The 17,317-nt window shown below is 37.4% G+C and overlaps 1 protein-coding gene across 1 annotated transcript in view; it reads right to left on the bottom strand.

Moving 5' to 3' along the window:
- The window catches only part of LOC123562051 (proprotein convertase subtilisin/kexin type 5-like), a 110,262-nt gene that overhangs the window by 37,134 nt on the left and 55,811 nt on the right, over positions 1 to 17,317 (bottom strand). Inside the window, exons 19-22 of the mRNA XM_053533205.1 lie at positions 13,678 to 13,830; positions 13,341 to 13,502; positions 10,589 to 10,738; positions 7,728 to 7,958 (exon numbers count right to left, since the gene is read on the bottom strand). Of these exons, the coding sequence (XP_053389180.1) occupies positions 7,728 to 7,958; positions 10,589 to 10,738; positions 13,341 to 13,502; positions 13,678 to 13,830 (696 nt within the window). The remainder of the gene's footprint in view (positions 1 to 7,727; positions 7,959 to 10,588; positions 10,739 to 13,340; positions 13,503 to 13,677; positions 13,831 to 17,317) is intronic.

Below are 17,317 nucleotides of genomic sequence, written 5' to 3'. Positions count from 1 at the left end.
ACCAAGGTAAGGTGGTGACCAGGTGTAGGTACACAACATCACATGTTTATAATAAATGTTCATGGAAAAGAATGAAAGAAGTTTAATGAAATTCTTCCAATTGGTTGGTTTGTTATGTACAGATCTGTGGATTTTTAAACAATTAAAGGGCAATAACTATATGGAAAATTGACCAATCGAAAAAAACCTTGAAGGGCATCGTCGCAGTATCTTGGTTCATGTCTGTTTCAAGTTTGATGAAATTCTACCTGCTAGTTACTGAGAAATGGCTGCAGACGGACATTTTTCATTAAATCAAGGGCAATAACTCTGACGGAAATAGACCTATCAAAAAAAAAAACTTGACGGGCATCAGCACAGTATCTTGGTTCATGTCTACTTCAAATTTGATGAAATTCTACCTGTTAGTTACTGAGAAATAGCTGCAGACGGACATTTTTTATTAAATCAAGGGCAATAACTCTGAGGGAAATTGACCAATCAAAAAAAAAACTTGACGGGCATCATCGCAGTATGTTGGTTCATGTTTATTTCAAGTTTCATGAAATTCTACCAAGTAGTTACTGAGAAATGGCTGCGGACGGACGGACGGACGGACGGACAACGCCATTTCAATACCCCCCTCCCGATTTCATCGGCGGGGGATAATTAGATGCTTTTGTTAACTAGAATGTGTCTGTCGGACACAGGGTGTGCCCCCAACTGGTACATTTGTCACAAATAAGTGGCAATAATTCAAATGTTTGCAGTCTTAAGGGGGTAATATAGCCTCAACAAACATTTTATAACTAGATATGTGTCCATATGACACAGGTGCCCCAACTCCTGCCACTGTAACATGGTTTAATTATTCAGTTTCAGATTCAATTTTTAATATGTTTGCAACACAAACTTTTAAGAACCTTATGTGTATTTTTCACTTAGTTGGCCATAACTCTGGCCTAGCTGAGTAAAATCCTAAAGAGAACACTTCATAGGCTATAAAACAATCCTCTAATGTTTTATGATTCTAGGTCAAGTACATTTTAACATACAAGTTTCACAAACTTGTTTTTGAGTAAGTCTGGACAAGAAGTCTGGTCTTGTGTAGTGAAATAATGACTGTAGGTAAAATATTTACGGAGCTACGCACTACAAAACATTAAAATGACAATTTTTTCCTAGGTCAGGGGCCATAACTCCAACAATACTGAATGAATCCAGATGCGAAACCCCAGGTGCACAACTGCACATGCTGACCAACATTCCTGTAAACTTTGGTGATCTAGGTCAAATACTTTTGGAGCTACGCGCGACACAACATTAAAATGACCAATTTTTAACTAAGTTAGGGGCCATAACTCCTACACAACCGAATGAATCCAGACGTGAAACCCCAGGTGCACAAATGCACATGCTGACCAACATTCCTGTAAACTTTGGTGACTCGAGGTCAAATATTTTTGGAGATACGCGTGACACACCATTAAAATGACCAATTTTTAACTAAGTCAGGGGCCATAACTCCTACACAATTGAAAGAATCCAGATGCGAAACCCCAGGTGTATAACTACATATGCTGACATTCCTGTAAGTTTTGTGACTCTACGTCAAATACTTTTGGAGCTTGGCGCGACACAACATTAAAATGACCAATGTTTACAAAGTCAGGGGCCATAACTCCTACATGACTAAATGAATCTGGACGCGAAATCCCAGGTGCACAACTACACATGCTGATCAACATTCCTGTCAAGTTTTGTGACTCTATGTCAAATACTTTTGGAGCTAGGCACGACACAACATTCTCGGAAGGATGGATGGAAGGACGGACAAGAGCAAATCTATATGCCCCCACCACTCATGGGGAGGTGTGGGGGGTGGGGGGTGGAGGCACAAACAGGATTCATTATTCTAGGCCATATACTTTTTGAGCTATGAGCATCTTAAACAAAAATCCACTATTTTGGCTATTTCAAGGACTGTAACTCTATAATTAGCACTAAAGTTCTCAAAAAGAATTCCAAGTGTGCAAGGTCATAATTATCATGATAAAGACTCAAGCAAGGTTTCGTGAATTTACATCAAATTCTTTTTGAGCTAGGCAAATTATTAGGTAGAAATGTGCATTTTTGTCTGTTTCAGGGGCCGTAACTTTAAAAATAGGGGGTGGAGCCAGCCAAAAAATAGGAGGTGCGCAAGTTTATATCATGATAAAGTCTCTTGCAAGTTTTCATCCATTCATATTAAACACTTTTTGAGCTAGGTGCATTTTTAACTATTTCAGGGGCCATAACTCTAAAAATATGGGGTGGAGCTAGATGAAAAATAGGAGGTGCGCAAGTTCATATCATGATTAAAAGTCATGCAAGGTTTCATGAATCTACATCAAATGCTTTTTAAGCTATGCGCGTCACAAGGTGAAAATATTCATTTTTGACTATTTCAGGGGTCATAACTCTAAAAATAGGGGTTGGAGCCAGATGAAAAATAAGAGGTGCATAAGTTCAATTCATGATAAAGACTCATGCAAGGTTTCATCAATTTATATCAAATACTTTTTGAGCTAGGTGCATCACCATGTGAAAATATGCATTTTTGATTATTTCAGGGGCCATAACTCTAACAAGAGGATCATGATGACCCTGAATCGCTCACCTGAGTAATATGAGCCGCATGTTTCAAATGACAAACTGATGCTAAAATATTAGAAAGTAGGTCAGTAGGTCACATTCATGGTCACTGAAAGACAGGTTTAAGATTGGTGTGCAAAACTGTACATGTCATCCAAATTTCAGGGCAGTATCTTAAACAAGAGGACCATGATGGTCCTAAATCGCTCACCTGTCCCCACATGAACTGGGTATGATGTCGTTTTTTCTATTTTTTGACATAGTGACCTAGTTTTAGAGCTCATGTGAACTAGTTCTGAACTTGACCTAGATATCATCAAGATAAAAATTCTGACCAATTTTCGTGAAGATCCATTGAAAAATATGGCCTCTAGAGAGGTCACAAGGTTTTTCTAATATTTGAAATAATGAACTAGTTTTCGAAGGCATATGACCCAGTTTTGTATTTGACCTAGATATCATCAAGGTGAACATTCTCACCAATTTTCATGAAGATCCATTGAAAAATATGGCCTCTATAGAGGTCACAACCTTTTTCTATGTTTAGACCTAGTGACCTAGTTTTTGACCGCAGTTGACCCAGTTTCAAACTTGACCGAGATATCATCAAGATGAACATTCAGACCAACTTTCATAAAGATCCCATGAAAATTATGGCCTCTAGAGAGGTCACAAGTTTTTTCTATTATTTGACCTACTGACCTAGTTTTTGAAACATGTGACCAAGTTTCAATCTTGACCTAAATATTATCAAGATGAACATTCTGACCAATTTTCATGAAGATCCAATGAAAAATCTGGCCTCTACAGAGGTCACAAGGTTTTTTTTATTATCTGACCTACTGACCTAGTTTTTGACTGCATGTAATCCAGTTTTGAACTTGACTTAGATATCATCAAGATGAACATTCTGACCAATTTTCATGCAGATCCCATGAAAAATATGACCCCTAGAGAGGTCACAAGTTTTTCTACTATTTGACCTACTGACCTAGTTTTTGACCACACGTGACCCAGTTTCAAAACTGGCCTAAATATCATCAAGGTGAACATTCTCACCAATTTTCATGAAGATCCATTGAAATATATGGCCTCTAGGAAGGTCACAAGGATTTTCTATTTTTAGACCTACTGACCTAGTTTTGAAACGCAGTTGACCCAGTTTCGATCTTGACCTATATATCATCAAGGTAAACATTCTGACCAATTTTCATGCAGATCCCATGAAATATATGGCCTCTACAGAGGTCACAAGGTTTTTCTATTATTTGATCTAGTGACCTAGTTTTTTAAGGCACGTGACCCAGTTTCAAACTTGACCTAGATATCATCCAGATGAACATTCTGACCAATTTTCATTCAGATCCCATGAAAAATATGACCTCTAGAGAGGTAACAAGGATTTTCTATTATTTGACCTACTGACCTAGTTTTTGACCGCAGTCAACCCAGTTTCAAACTTGATCTAGATATCATGAAGATAAACATTCTGACCAATTGTCATGCAGATCCCATGAAAAATACGGCTTCTACAGAGGTCACAAGGTTTTTCTATTATTTGACCTACTGACCTAGTTTTGGATTGGACGTGACCTAGTTTCGAACTCGACCTAGATATCATCAAGATGAACATTCTGATCAATTTTCATGAAGATCCATTGAAAAATCTGGCCTCTAGAGAGGTCACAAGGTTTTTCTATTTTTAGACCTACTGACCTAGTTTTTGACCGCACATGACCCAGTTCCGAACTTGACCTAGATATCATCAAGGTGAACATTCTGACCAACTTTCATAAAAATCCCATGAAAAATGTGACCTCTAGAGTGGTCACAAGCAAAAAGTTTACGCACGGATGCCGGACGCTGTGCGATCACAAAAGCTCACCTTGTCACTTTGTGACAGGTGAGCTAAAAACAAGAAAGTAGGTCAGTAGGTCAAGGTCACAGTCAAGTGATCCCTAATCACTTGAGTCATCAGGTAATTATAATTATACAGTCTAGGAAATATGACCTGATAATTTTTGAAGTATTTTTTCTTATATAACTCATAATTATAACAAGTGATCCCCAGGGTGGGGCCTCTTTTCATCCCAGGGGCATAATTTGAAAAAAACTTGTTAGAGATCCACCAGGCAATGTTACACACCAAATATCAAATGCCTAGGCCTTGAACTTTCAGACAAGAAGATTTTTTTCCCTATATAAGTATTTATTAAACTTGTTACCCCCAGGGCAGGGCCTCTTTTCATCCCAGGGACATAATTTGAACAATTTTGGTAGAGAAACACTAGGAAAGGCAACATACTTAATATCAAAAGCCTAGGCCTTGCAGTTTCAAGCAAGAAGATTTTTAAAGTTTTTTTCCTATATAAGTCTATGTAAAACATGTTTGTTTGTTTTGGGTTTAACGCCGTTTTTTAACAGTATTTCAGTCATGTAACGGCGGACAGTTAACCTAACCAGTGTTCCTGGATTCTGTACCAGTACAAACCTGTTCTCCGCAAGTAACTGCCAACTTCCCCACATGGATCAGAGGTGGAAGACTAATGATTTCAGACACAATGTCGTTTATCAAATAGTCACGGAGAACATACGCCCAGCCCGAACTCACGACCCCGCGTCCATAGACCAACGCTTTATCTACTGAGCTAAGTGGGCGGGTTGTAAAACATGAGACCACTCCCCCCCCCCCCCCCCCCCCCCTGGGGCAGGGCCTCTTTTCACCCCAGGGTTATAATTTGAACAATTTTGGTAGAGGACCACAAGGCAATGCTACATACAAAATATCAAAGGCCTAGGTCATGTGGTTTTAGACAAGATTTTTAAAGTTTTTTACTATATAAGTCTATGTAAAACTTGTGACCCCCGGGGCGGGGCCTCTTTTCACCCCAGGGGCACAATTTGAACAATCTTGATAGAGGACCATAAGATGATGTCACATACTAAATATCAAGGCTCTACGCCTTGCGGTTTTTGACAAGAAGATTTTTAAAAATTTCCTTTCGGTTGCCATGGCAACCAGAATTCTATATGGAATTAAATTCTTTGAATAATATAGGGGACCACCCAATGATCATTCCTGTGAAGTTTGGTGTAATTCTGCCCAGTGGTTTTCAAGAAGAAGATTTTTTTTAGAAAATGTTGATGGACGCACGACTGACGATGGACATTGAGCGATCACAAAAGCTCACCGTGAGCCTTTGGCTCAGGTGAGCTAAAAATAGGAGGCGAAGCCAGACCAAAAGTAGGAGGTGCACAAGTTCATACTATGATAAAGACTCATGCAAGGTTTCATCAATTCATATCAAATACTTTTTGAGCTAGGTGCGTCAAGAACTTTGGACGGACAACAGAATCTGTATGTCCTCACTCACTTGTGCGGGGGTGGGGGGCACAAAAGTGCATGTCACCCCAGTGCATAGTTGTATAGGCAAGAAGTTTACAGGGGACAGTAGTGAAAGTCAAAGAGACACTGCTGATGGTTGGCTGCAATAGAGAATAGAGATCGTCTACTTGGCATGTCCAGTCACCCCAACATTCTGGGCCTAGTGGATCTCAAGTTATTTTTTAAGCTCCTGTGACCTTGACCTTTGATCAAGTGACCCCAAAATTTATAGGGTCATCTACTCTGCATGTCCAATCATCCTATTAATAAGTTTCAACATTCTGGGTCAAGTGGTTCTCAAGTTACTGATTGGAAAGAGTTTTCTATGTTCAGCCCCCTGTGACCTTGACCTTTGGTAGAGTGAACCCAAAAACAAGAGGGGCCATGCATCTTCTCTGCAAGTCCTATCACGCTATGGAGTTTGAAGGTTCTAGGTCAAATGGTTCTCAAGTTATTGACCAGAAATGGGTTTTCATTTTCTGTCCACTGTAACCTTGACCTTTAATGAACTGACCCCAAAATCAATAGAGGTCATTTACTTTGTCTGTCCAATCATCTTATGAAGTTTCAACATTCTGGGTCAAGTGGTTGTCAAGTTACAGTCCAGAAATGATTTTATAGGACCTGGCCCCTGTGACCTTGACCTTTAATAGAGTGGTCCAAAAATCAATAGGGGTCATCTACTCTGCACGACCAATCATTCTATGAAGTTTTAACATTCTGGGTCAAGTGGTTCTCATTCTGGGTCAAGTGGTTCTCAAGCTATTGAACAGAAATGGTTTTTAATGTTCACCTGTGACCTTGACCTTTGACAGAGTGACCCCAAAAACAATATTTCCATTTTCTGTCCACTGTAACCTTGACCTTTAATGAATTGATCCCAAAATCTATAGTGGTCATTTACACTGCATGACCAATCATCCTATGAAGTTTCAACATTCTGGGTCAAGTGGTTCTCAAGTTACTGACCGGAAACGGTTTTCCATGTTCAGGCCCCTCCTGTGACCTTGACCTTTAATAGAGAGACCCCAAAATCAATAGGGGCCATCTACTTTGCATGACCAATCATCCTATTAAGTTTTAACATTCTGGGTCAAGTGGTTCTCAAGTTATTGATCGGAAATGGTTTTTAATGTTCAGGCCACTGTGACTTTGACCTTTGACAGAGTGACCCCAAAAACAATAGGGGATGTCTACTCCAGCAGCCGTACCAGCCTATGAAGTTTGAAGGTTCTAGGTCAAATGGTTCTCCAGTTATTGATCCGAAATGAAGTGACGTACGGATGGACAGGGCAAAAACAATATGTCTCCCCTAGTTGGTGGGGGGGGGGGGGGGGGGGGGGGGGGGGGGGGGGAGAGACATAACTAATCTCTCGAGACTTTTAATTTCAATCCTCCTGGCACCTCCTGTAGAAGTGATAATAAATCCTTTATAAAACATTTTGAATAAAATCTTTAAAAAGATCCCTTGGAAGCATAGAATGCAACCAAAAAAGAATAACAGCAAACTCAGTTTGATTGAGTCCTTCATGAGAGGTAATAGAATGTGCAACACCTCTCGCGCCTCCTAGGACTGGCTTAAGTGGAACTCTGTTACACATCTACTGATGGACTCCATGATCCCAAAGGACCAGAATATATAACAACACTGAAAACATCTTAGGTAGTTTCATTAAAATGTTGAATTATACCAAAATAGTATATACAAAAAAAGAGAATGGAACTTTACCAGCTTTACACTGATCTGCAGATGTTGAACCTTTTCCTTCTGTTGTATACAGCGGATTTGTACAGGAAATACATGAAATTTGTCCTGGCAATGGCTGGTAAAAACCTTTTGCACATTGCTGGCACCTTTCTCTACTTCCCCAAGGTCTAAAATATCCTGGCTGACAGGGAACACAACGAGTCCTCCTCCGTGCCAGGCTTGGTTCGTAGCCTCCATCACACCAGTCTGATCCTGTCATATTAGAGAATTCAAGTGAAAACACCCCCCACTTACACTTAGACAAAATTTGGCCTTCAAACTAGGTCATTAAGTTTACAATTTTCTTTTTTTTTTTTAATGCTGACCACTTTATAGAAATATTTATGGAATAAATAGGCACTAAGGCCACACCAAATTGATAAGTTGTTCAATGGAATTTTTTCTGAAAAAATTGAGGTGGCGAGCGAAAAAATAATCTAAATATTTTTTTTTGTTTTTGAGAAAATCAGGAGCGAGCGAAGAGCGAAGAAATATATTTGTCTTCATTTGGCTCTTGACTGACAAATAAAAACCTTAAAATAGAATGTATAGCCCTTTTAAATTAAAAAGTAAGTCCCCAGGGATTGAGAAAATCTGACCTGCAGACGCACAACAAAGCGAACTAGTGAGAAAAAGGTAATAACATTATCATACAATACACTGTAATCAAATAATGCAATTATGCATGCTTTTGAAAATGCTGTTAGAAAATATGTAATAAACAACAATGCATAACCTTACACCATACATATCACATACATATGTGACTTGAATATTTACTGCTATGAAAATGTAGCATTCTTAGCTGACTTTACAAAGTTTTTGATACATCAAATATCTGTGAGTGATCTATTAAAGCTTCTGATTTGAAACTTAGAACAGTTATTTACTGTCAAAGTCTACACCAGGAGAAACAATACTCTTAAGTCTGAATCTAGACAGAGTTATGCCCCTTTTTAACATAGAATATTTTTAAGTAAGTTTTATATAATGACCAATAGCTCTGTACTTTCAAAGCTTCTGACTATTATGCCCCTTTTACTGGCAAAGCTCTGATTAAGAAAAGTCGAGCATGATGTCTTATGTACAGCTCTTTTTCTAACTTTAAACTTTCATAACATATTAAATTTGTTGAAACAAAGTCTCAATTAAGGTCTGAAATGGAGATTAACGTGCATTAACATTAGTCTACTAAATGATTGGAAAATTTGAAAATCGAAACTGTTCTCAACAACTCATAATGTAAATTCCTTACCCCACCAACTTTCGTGTGCAAATGCTGATAATTTGGACAGGAAAAACAGAAAACAGATAAGTGACATGCATCAATAAGTATTTACCCTTACCAAAATAATGTAGACTGATGTTATCAAATAAATTTGTATGTTTTTCTTCTTCCAGTTTTCAAAGAAATAAATCGATTTTTGTAGCATGTAATTTGGTAAACATTTGAAGAAAATGGTGTAATTGCATAAAGGGGAAATAACTTTAATGCAACTAAATAAAATCCATTTGAGAACAATCTGGGACTGGAATTATAAGCATGTCTACACTTTTATGTCCGTAAAAAGTAGCGCACCAAAAGATTTTGGATTGATTTTTTTCAATGGGGCGAGCGCAAGCCAAAAACAAAAAAAAAAGATTTTTTTTTGTGTTTCTGAAAATATACGAGCGGCAAATCCGATGAACAACTTTTAATTTGGTGAGGCCTAAGTATGAAAATACCAACAGTTCTAAAGTACCTTTGTTAATTTACTGAGTTTAACAGTGACATAATTTGGGTAGGCAACTTTTAAGCTTGTACAGTACAATCGCGATCCTACGAAAAGTCAAGGGACCGGCCAATTTTTTCGTAATATAGCATTTTCGTTCGAGCGTAGCATAGGAAATTTCGCTATACACCACCTTAATATCTACACGTCGTAACTCGTGATATTTTTACATGTGATTTTCGTATCGGAGTACATGTATACCAATTTTATATGTACATCTGGGTTTACTACAAATCTTACTTGAATCTAAACTTAGATGGTATGTAGAATGTAGAACGGGTTGTTATTTTCTTCATTTTTAATTCACTGTACATAAAACATATACAGGGTACATTGTTGCACGAGAAAAAAAATCGCAATTGCATATTCCGATACCCTCAGCTACCCTTTACTGAATTCTTTGGTATAACAAAACAACAATATGCAGGCCTTAAATAATGTTTTATTTTATTTATGCAGTGATTCTTTGAGACGTATAGATATCGAAGCAAGTGTGTCTTGTATGCCATCCGATCGGACAGTTATAGGAGAATAACTAACTTGTGTCATAGTATACAGCATATGTGTTTTGAATTTAATTACTAAGTTTTCACACTTTAATCACTGTGTACGCCCAGCTAAATGATAGTGATACTTTCCACTCTAAAGCATTTTCACGCCGACATGGAAGGTGTGAAAACGTAGACGATACATTCGTAAAATCGCAACTGAAACCATTTGAAAACAGGCTTGAAGGGGATCACAATACATTCGTTGGAGCGCATTTTTCGTAAAATTGCATTTTCGTAAAACCGCGACTTTGTTTCATAGAAATAAGAAGGAAAGCAACCGGGACCACAGCACCTCTTCGTAGTATACCGGTATTTCGTTAAATTGCGATTTGTAGCATCGCGAATGCACTGTATATCGAAGGAAGACCAAAATATCTGCTGCTCACTGAGCACAATTTCCAATAGGCAGACCCTTTGATAGAACCATTTACTTCTTGACTGTAATCCAGCTAAGTGGCTTTATCACAAGAAAGAAATCTGCTTCTCTTGTAGGGTTTGGACCCTCAAGTTGTTTATATACCTTCTTCAACACAACTGCCTTTGTCTGAAGATGGTTCCTGGCCTACAGGACATGCTACACAAGCTGTTCTATCTGGATTTGAAACTCGAGAAGAGGGACACATCTGGCAAGAAGAAGCTAGCGTCGGTCTGAAGTAACCTGCATTACATACTGCAAAAATATAAAAGGATAAATTACTAAACAAAAAAGATGTCAAGGACATATCACATAGGCCCACTGAAAATGTTTCAAAGAATATCATCAAGCCCAAATAAGGAACATATCTAAAACCAGAGACCAAAAAGGCCGTAATTCACCCATCTGACCTTGGCCTTGCCATGACTAAGTTTGATGAACATCCACTGAATAGTGCAAGCGAAAGTGTAAAATATCATTTTGCTTTTGCAGCCAAGCTAAACCATTTGATCAAAATCAGCTCCATGGAAAGATTCCTTTGACGAAGTGTGGATAACATCCATGGAGCAGTTTATTAGAAGAAGTTGTTAATTCTATATTAATCTCTGGCAGCTCCATTAGTGCAGTTAGAACTATTTTAACAAATTTGAGAAAAAAAAAATAAAAGAATGCTACAGATAAAGTTTGGTGCAGATCTTTCAAAGAGCTCATGTTCAAAGAATTTTTTAAACAGTTTATCTATTTTCAGTTCTCGCCAACACTAAGTGCAGTCAAGCAGGACCATTTTAACAAACTTGAGGAATATCCATTACCCTACCACATAAAACCAACTCTTGTAACCAGGGCTCCAGAAATTTGCCGGTTTGTCGGTTTTGGACCGATTTTTGACTTTACAGACCGATTCATGAAGTGAAAAAACGAAAAAAATCGGTCCTGAAAAAATGGAGAAAATGTATATATTTCGGTCTGAAATCTCAATACCCGATCACCTGCCAAGCAGGAAATTGTTGGTCGCACCCTCAGGTAATAAATAAACGTGTCAAACGGTCTGATTGTCACCTTGGTAATCGGTCCGTAATTAGCACGTGACACAACAGTGCTCGCGCGGCACGTCCTTTAATGTCTGTAGGCAGCCGAGTGCAACGTATTAAACATTTTTGAATGGTTTCCAAATGCTTCTGACTGGATCCAAATGCTTTTGATGGGGACCCACTTCTTTTTATTTAGATCATTAGCCGACAGATTGCTTTATTTTGAAGATGGGTAAAAAGAAACAAGTGGTCATTGCATTTAATGAGACATCACACGGGAAGCCGATATAAATATTTTTTTATAATCACTTGATTTGTAAATTGCATGATTCATTTGGCAGTCCAGTTGAAACAAGTACAGAAAATCGTCTTTGCAACCCGACTGTACAAAAAAAAGGATTTGCAAACCCGAATGATAATGAAAACTGGAGTGGCGGACCAGGCCAGCTTATCAAATCGGTCTTAAAAATGTTTCAAAATGAAATTTTGTTTACATCAGAAGAGACATATAACTTTATAAAATGCAGTTTGCTTACTGAAGTACAACGCCAGTGAAATTAAATATCCGCGGCCAACCCACGTGACCTTTTGGTATCATACACATGGGAAATTTGATCTCAGCATTCACATAACGTACACATTTGGTCCGCGGCAGAGTATTCTAAAATTACTGAGGATGTTTGGCAGAGACTTTGTGTCAAGCAAATCACTTTGACGCATTGTATTTTATAAAATTCCGTCAAATAATGAGGAAAAGATCACAAAGTATCTGCCGTCTATACGGTACCGAAGTCACGTGCGTTGGCTTTAGACTAGTTAGGTACACGGCGCCAAGAAAACAAAGCCTCGGCAATGTTATCCTGTCAAGTATTTTCTAGAAAAACATCGAAATTTAAACAAAGTAACGATCACATATAACACTGAATGACTGTTTACATTGTGTGGTAACTCACGATGACCGGTAATCATTTTTAATGCATGACATACTTATTTCTTTACTCTAATCACGTTTTACAACTATGGTATATTGGTAATACGGTGGGTGGGGTAGCGCCGATGTCGTGATTTTCGTTTCGGACCGACTGAGTTCTCAAAATTTCCGGAGCCCTACTTGTAACCTACCATATATAAAGCGACCTCACAAGATGGACAAAAACAGGATATTTATCAAGGGCCTGTAACTCTATACGTTTTCTGAAAATTACATTATATTCGGAATACCTTTCTACACTACTGTAATTCAAAAATGTTCAAATTATACTGACTTACCTTTATATTCTATGATGGAGATATAAGCAAACCTGAATTAGGGGCAACAAATCTGCTCATACTAGGTTGATTTAAAAACAGTTCCAAGGTAGCAACTCTGACTTAATACAAACACTCAAACAAAATATAAACTTAGCATCTCATGTTGTTACCAAGATAAAGATCCAGCTGCAGAAGAACCCACACCAAGATTTTATCCATCTGCTTACATGGGGATAAAAATGATATTGCCTGTTAGGTAGAATGGGGCCAAATATCTGCTTAATTCATATTTAAATGAGAACTAAGCCTTTTCAAACAAAACTTCTCCTAAAATATCTACTAATGTGGCGGTCACCTGTAAAAGTTTGAACCAATCATGTTTCATTATGAATAACTCAAGATTTTAAGAATAACTCAAGACTTTAAAAACTTTCATATTCAGATATGAACCATTGAGCAAATGTCTAAATATCTCCCAAACCCATCCCATCTTTGATGCACCAGAAAAATAAGTGCTACATTAATTTTAATCAAGAAACAGGAGCAAAGAGAGCAAAACAATGCACAATTCTTACCTGTGACACAATCGGCAATAGTTGCTCCAACTTTTATATATGAGTAGGTACCAGCTGGACAAGATACACAAGCTGTACTTCCCCCTAGACTGTATGTACCACCCAAACACCAGTTACAAATCTGTCTGTCTGCATTCCATGATTCTCCTGGCTGACAGTCAGCTAGCAACACAAACAATAGGTGATTGATTACATAAAATACAAATTAAGGACAATAAAAAACTCTACTGTTTGGCCCATCTTTTCAATAACATCATTTTGCATTAATTTTTCTTTTAAGGAACATGCGTCCAGAGAAACAATGCATAAAACAGAAATATTGAAAGAAATAGTTTACCTTGACATGACAAGAAATCAGCTGCACTAATTGGTCTTCCAGGTGGACATGGCAAGCACTGCAGCTGGTATTCAATTGGATTATATGTGCCACTTTCACATTGAACGCAGGAATCACTGTTCTCATCCCAGTGTCTGCCTCGACTACATATTGCTTAAATAACAAAATTAATTGTTATAAATAGTAATAAATAAGTATATAATAATTATAACCATTTTGGCAGTTTAAAATATTACCACATGAAAGCTGTTCCGTAAGGATAACATAGCAATAACATTCATATTGACAAGTCTTCAACAAAACAATCAACCAATTGTTTTCAGCTATCATGGTACACAGAAGGGGCCAAGCAGAACCCTTTAAACAAAACTGAGAGAATTCTGTGCCAAGGATACTACAAGCTGAATTTAGTGAAAGTCCATAAGGCAGTTCATGAGAAGTTGTTTAAAGGCTTTTCTATTTTTAGCCCTGGCAGTCCCTAAAAGGGACAAAGCCAAACAATTCAAATAAATGTGACAGAATTCCATTAAGGACAATATAAACCAAGTTTGGTGAAGATCCAGCAAGCCTTTCATGACAAGAGGGTGTTTAAAGATATTTATATTCTTTAAATAACTGCCCCTTAAAGGAGGCAAGTGACCCACTTGAACAAAATTTGGACAGGACCTTATAAAATAAAAATTTGATGAAGATCCATAAACTTTTCAGGATTATTGAACGGTATTTGTATTTTGAGATCTAATCGCACCTAAAAGGGGAATAGTAACCTATTTTAACTAATTTTGGCCTGATAAAGATTCTATCTAGACTAACTATCAAGCAGCTCATGTGAAAAAGCCATTCAAATGTACAGTAAACCTCACTTATAAGGAACTCGGATATAAGGAACAGTTTTCAATTCCCCTATCTGATTCCTTCTTTTTTCAATGTGAAAATCCTCGGTTATAGGGAACTCGGTTATAAGGAACACTCGGTTATAAGGAACACTTTTTCCAGTCCCAAAGTATGAAATTCAATGGAAAACACCTCGGTTATAGCGAACAGACATAAAGAATAAAATAATTGAAAATTGGAAATAAACAGCAGAATTGCTGATGACATCAGAGTAACGCCAGTACTTTAACGCGCTTTCATGCACATGAATAAACACAAATGACTTCATTTCTATGATATTCATGGATACGATAAAAAGAATAAATATAACAGCATCACTAACATTTACCAAGATAGTAGACTTATCTTTACTCAAAATTATATACTAGGGCTACATGTATTAGGGTATTTCATGTTAAAAATAGTGAACGAAAATAAAAATTTGAACATTTATTTTATATGCCTATTCACATAACATGCAGTCGAGCAAGGTAAGAGGAGTAACTGCAACATATCTTATAGTCATAATAAAGCGCTCTTTTAAAAAGAAGATAGAAATAAACCACAAAAAATAAACACAAATTATGGTCATTCTCACCTACGTACATTTTGGTTTAGTTAAGGTTTAATGTCGTGTTTCAACAGTATTTCATATACATGCAGACCTTACCATCTCTTCAGGAAAGGACCTGTATTAGACTAGCAACTTTCTCACATAAAGAGTCACGGTCGGTCCGGAGTGTGAGGGTGAGCCCTTTTCAAACGTCAGTCAAATAGTGTTCGCTATACAAATTGTATTCGTTATACAAACCTCGGTTACAAGGAACTAGTTCGCTATACGGATATAAGAAACCTCGGTTATAAGGAACAATTTTTAGAGGTCACAAGCTGCTCCTTATAAGCGAGGTTTACTGTATTTCTTCTTGGCTGTGACTAAAAACAGATCTGGTGCACCTGTGATATATTACAGACTATGGATTAACTAAATTTGAATGAAAAATATCTTATTATAAATGTATATATTTTGTAACCATGGTGATACTAAACCTAACCTTTAGTCAGTATATTATGCATATTATACACTAAATGCGTGTGGACATGCAAAAAATTGTGTAATTTTGCTGTGCGCTCCAACTGATAATCATTCCAACCATGCGCAGAATGGCTGCACCAGAACTGTAATGAGAAAAATTCTTTCCTTTTTAGGTCTAATATCCTTTAAACAAGAGGGCTATGATGGCCCTATATCACTCACCAGAGTTGATCTGGCCTACTGACCTAGTTTTTGAGCCCACATGACCCAGTTTCAAACCTGCTCTAGAGATCACCACGACAAACATTCTGACCAAGTTTCATAAAAATTGGGTCACAACGAGTGGCTTCCTTTGATTTGTTTTGGTAACCTAGTTTTTGACCAAAAATCGCCCGGATTCAGGCTAGACCTAGAAAAACACTGTGATCAATTCTTATGAGTTTCAAACTTATATTATTATTTTAACCATGGACTCTAGAGCATCAACAAGTTTTTCCTCTGATCTGGCCTACTTACCTAGCTTTTGACCCCACATAACGCAGTTTCAAACTTGACCTAGTGATCATCAAGAAAAACAGTCTGACCAAGTTCCATAAAGATTGGATTACAGCTGTGGCCTCTAAATTGTTAACAAGCTTTTCCCTTGATTTGACTGGGTGACCTAGTTTCTGACCCCACATAATCCAAATTCGAGCCAATGACAATGCCCCAATCCAAACAAAATTAAAAGACCATATCATGATGCTACAGACTAAGTTTTATGATGATCTATCAAACAGTCCATGTCTTTCCACATTCAGCTGAACCACTTGAAAAATAAACTTGGCAGAGGTCCATGCCAAAATGTTACTCCATAAAAGTAACCTCTGCATGGCCATCTATCCATGAAGCAAGCTTCGTGATAAATGTCTTGTACTTTTATCACAGGATCCCACTTTACAACTTTTTGTTATATTTTGTTACTATTTGTTGCCATAGCAGCAATATGTTATGCCATAGAAACAAAACAGATGAACATATGAAGGGCGTTCATTAAATAATGTTACTCCGTACGTAGTTCTGTAAACGGTGGTTATTTTAAAACGCAGTTTTTGGCACATTATTGAGCAATTCATTTGAAACTAAATGCCATAAGAATGATAACAAGAGTGCCAGAATGTCACAATATACGCCTGTCACAGCAAATTAGCAAATAGCACCTGTATTTGTAAATGGAATGTTGTACCACAGGAAACTGGTCTTGCTTTTTCCCTACGGTCAATTATAAACAAGAGATGACCCTGGATCGCTCACCCGATTAATATGAGCTACATGTTTCAAATGTCAAACTGAGGATAAAATATTAAGAAAGTCAGTAGGTCACATTCATGGTCAATGAAATTCAGTTTTACGATTTGTGTATAAAACTTTGTATGGCATCAAAATTTCAAGGCTGTATCTTAAAAAACAAGAAAGTAGGTCAGTAGGTCAAGGTCACAGTCAAGTGACATCATATTACTTGGGGTCATAATTAAACAGTCTTGAAAATAGGATCAGATGATTTTTTAAGTATTTTTCCTATATAACTCACATAATAACTAAGTGACCCCAGGGCGGGGCTTCTTTTAACCCCAGGGGCATAATTTGAACAATTTTGGTAGAGGACTACTAGACAATGCATCATACCATTAATATCAAAAGCCTAGGTCGTATGGTTTCAGACAAGAAGATTTTTAAAGCTTTTTCCTATATAAG

Source organism: Mercenaria mercenaria, chromosome 2 (genome assembly GCF_021730395.1).
Source record: "Mercenaria mercenaria strain notata chromosome 2, MADL_Memer_1, whole genome shotgun sequence".
In the NCBI taxonomy this organism is placed as follows: Eukaryota; Metazoa; Mollusca; class Bivalvia; order Venerida; family Veneridae; genus Mercenaria; species Mercenaria mercenaria.
Note: the sequence above shows the minus strand (reverse complement) of the source record. Positions and strands in the feature narration are given on the sequence as shown.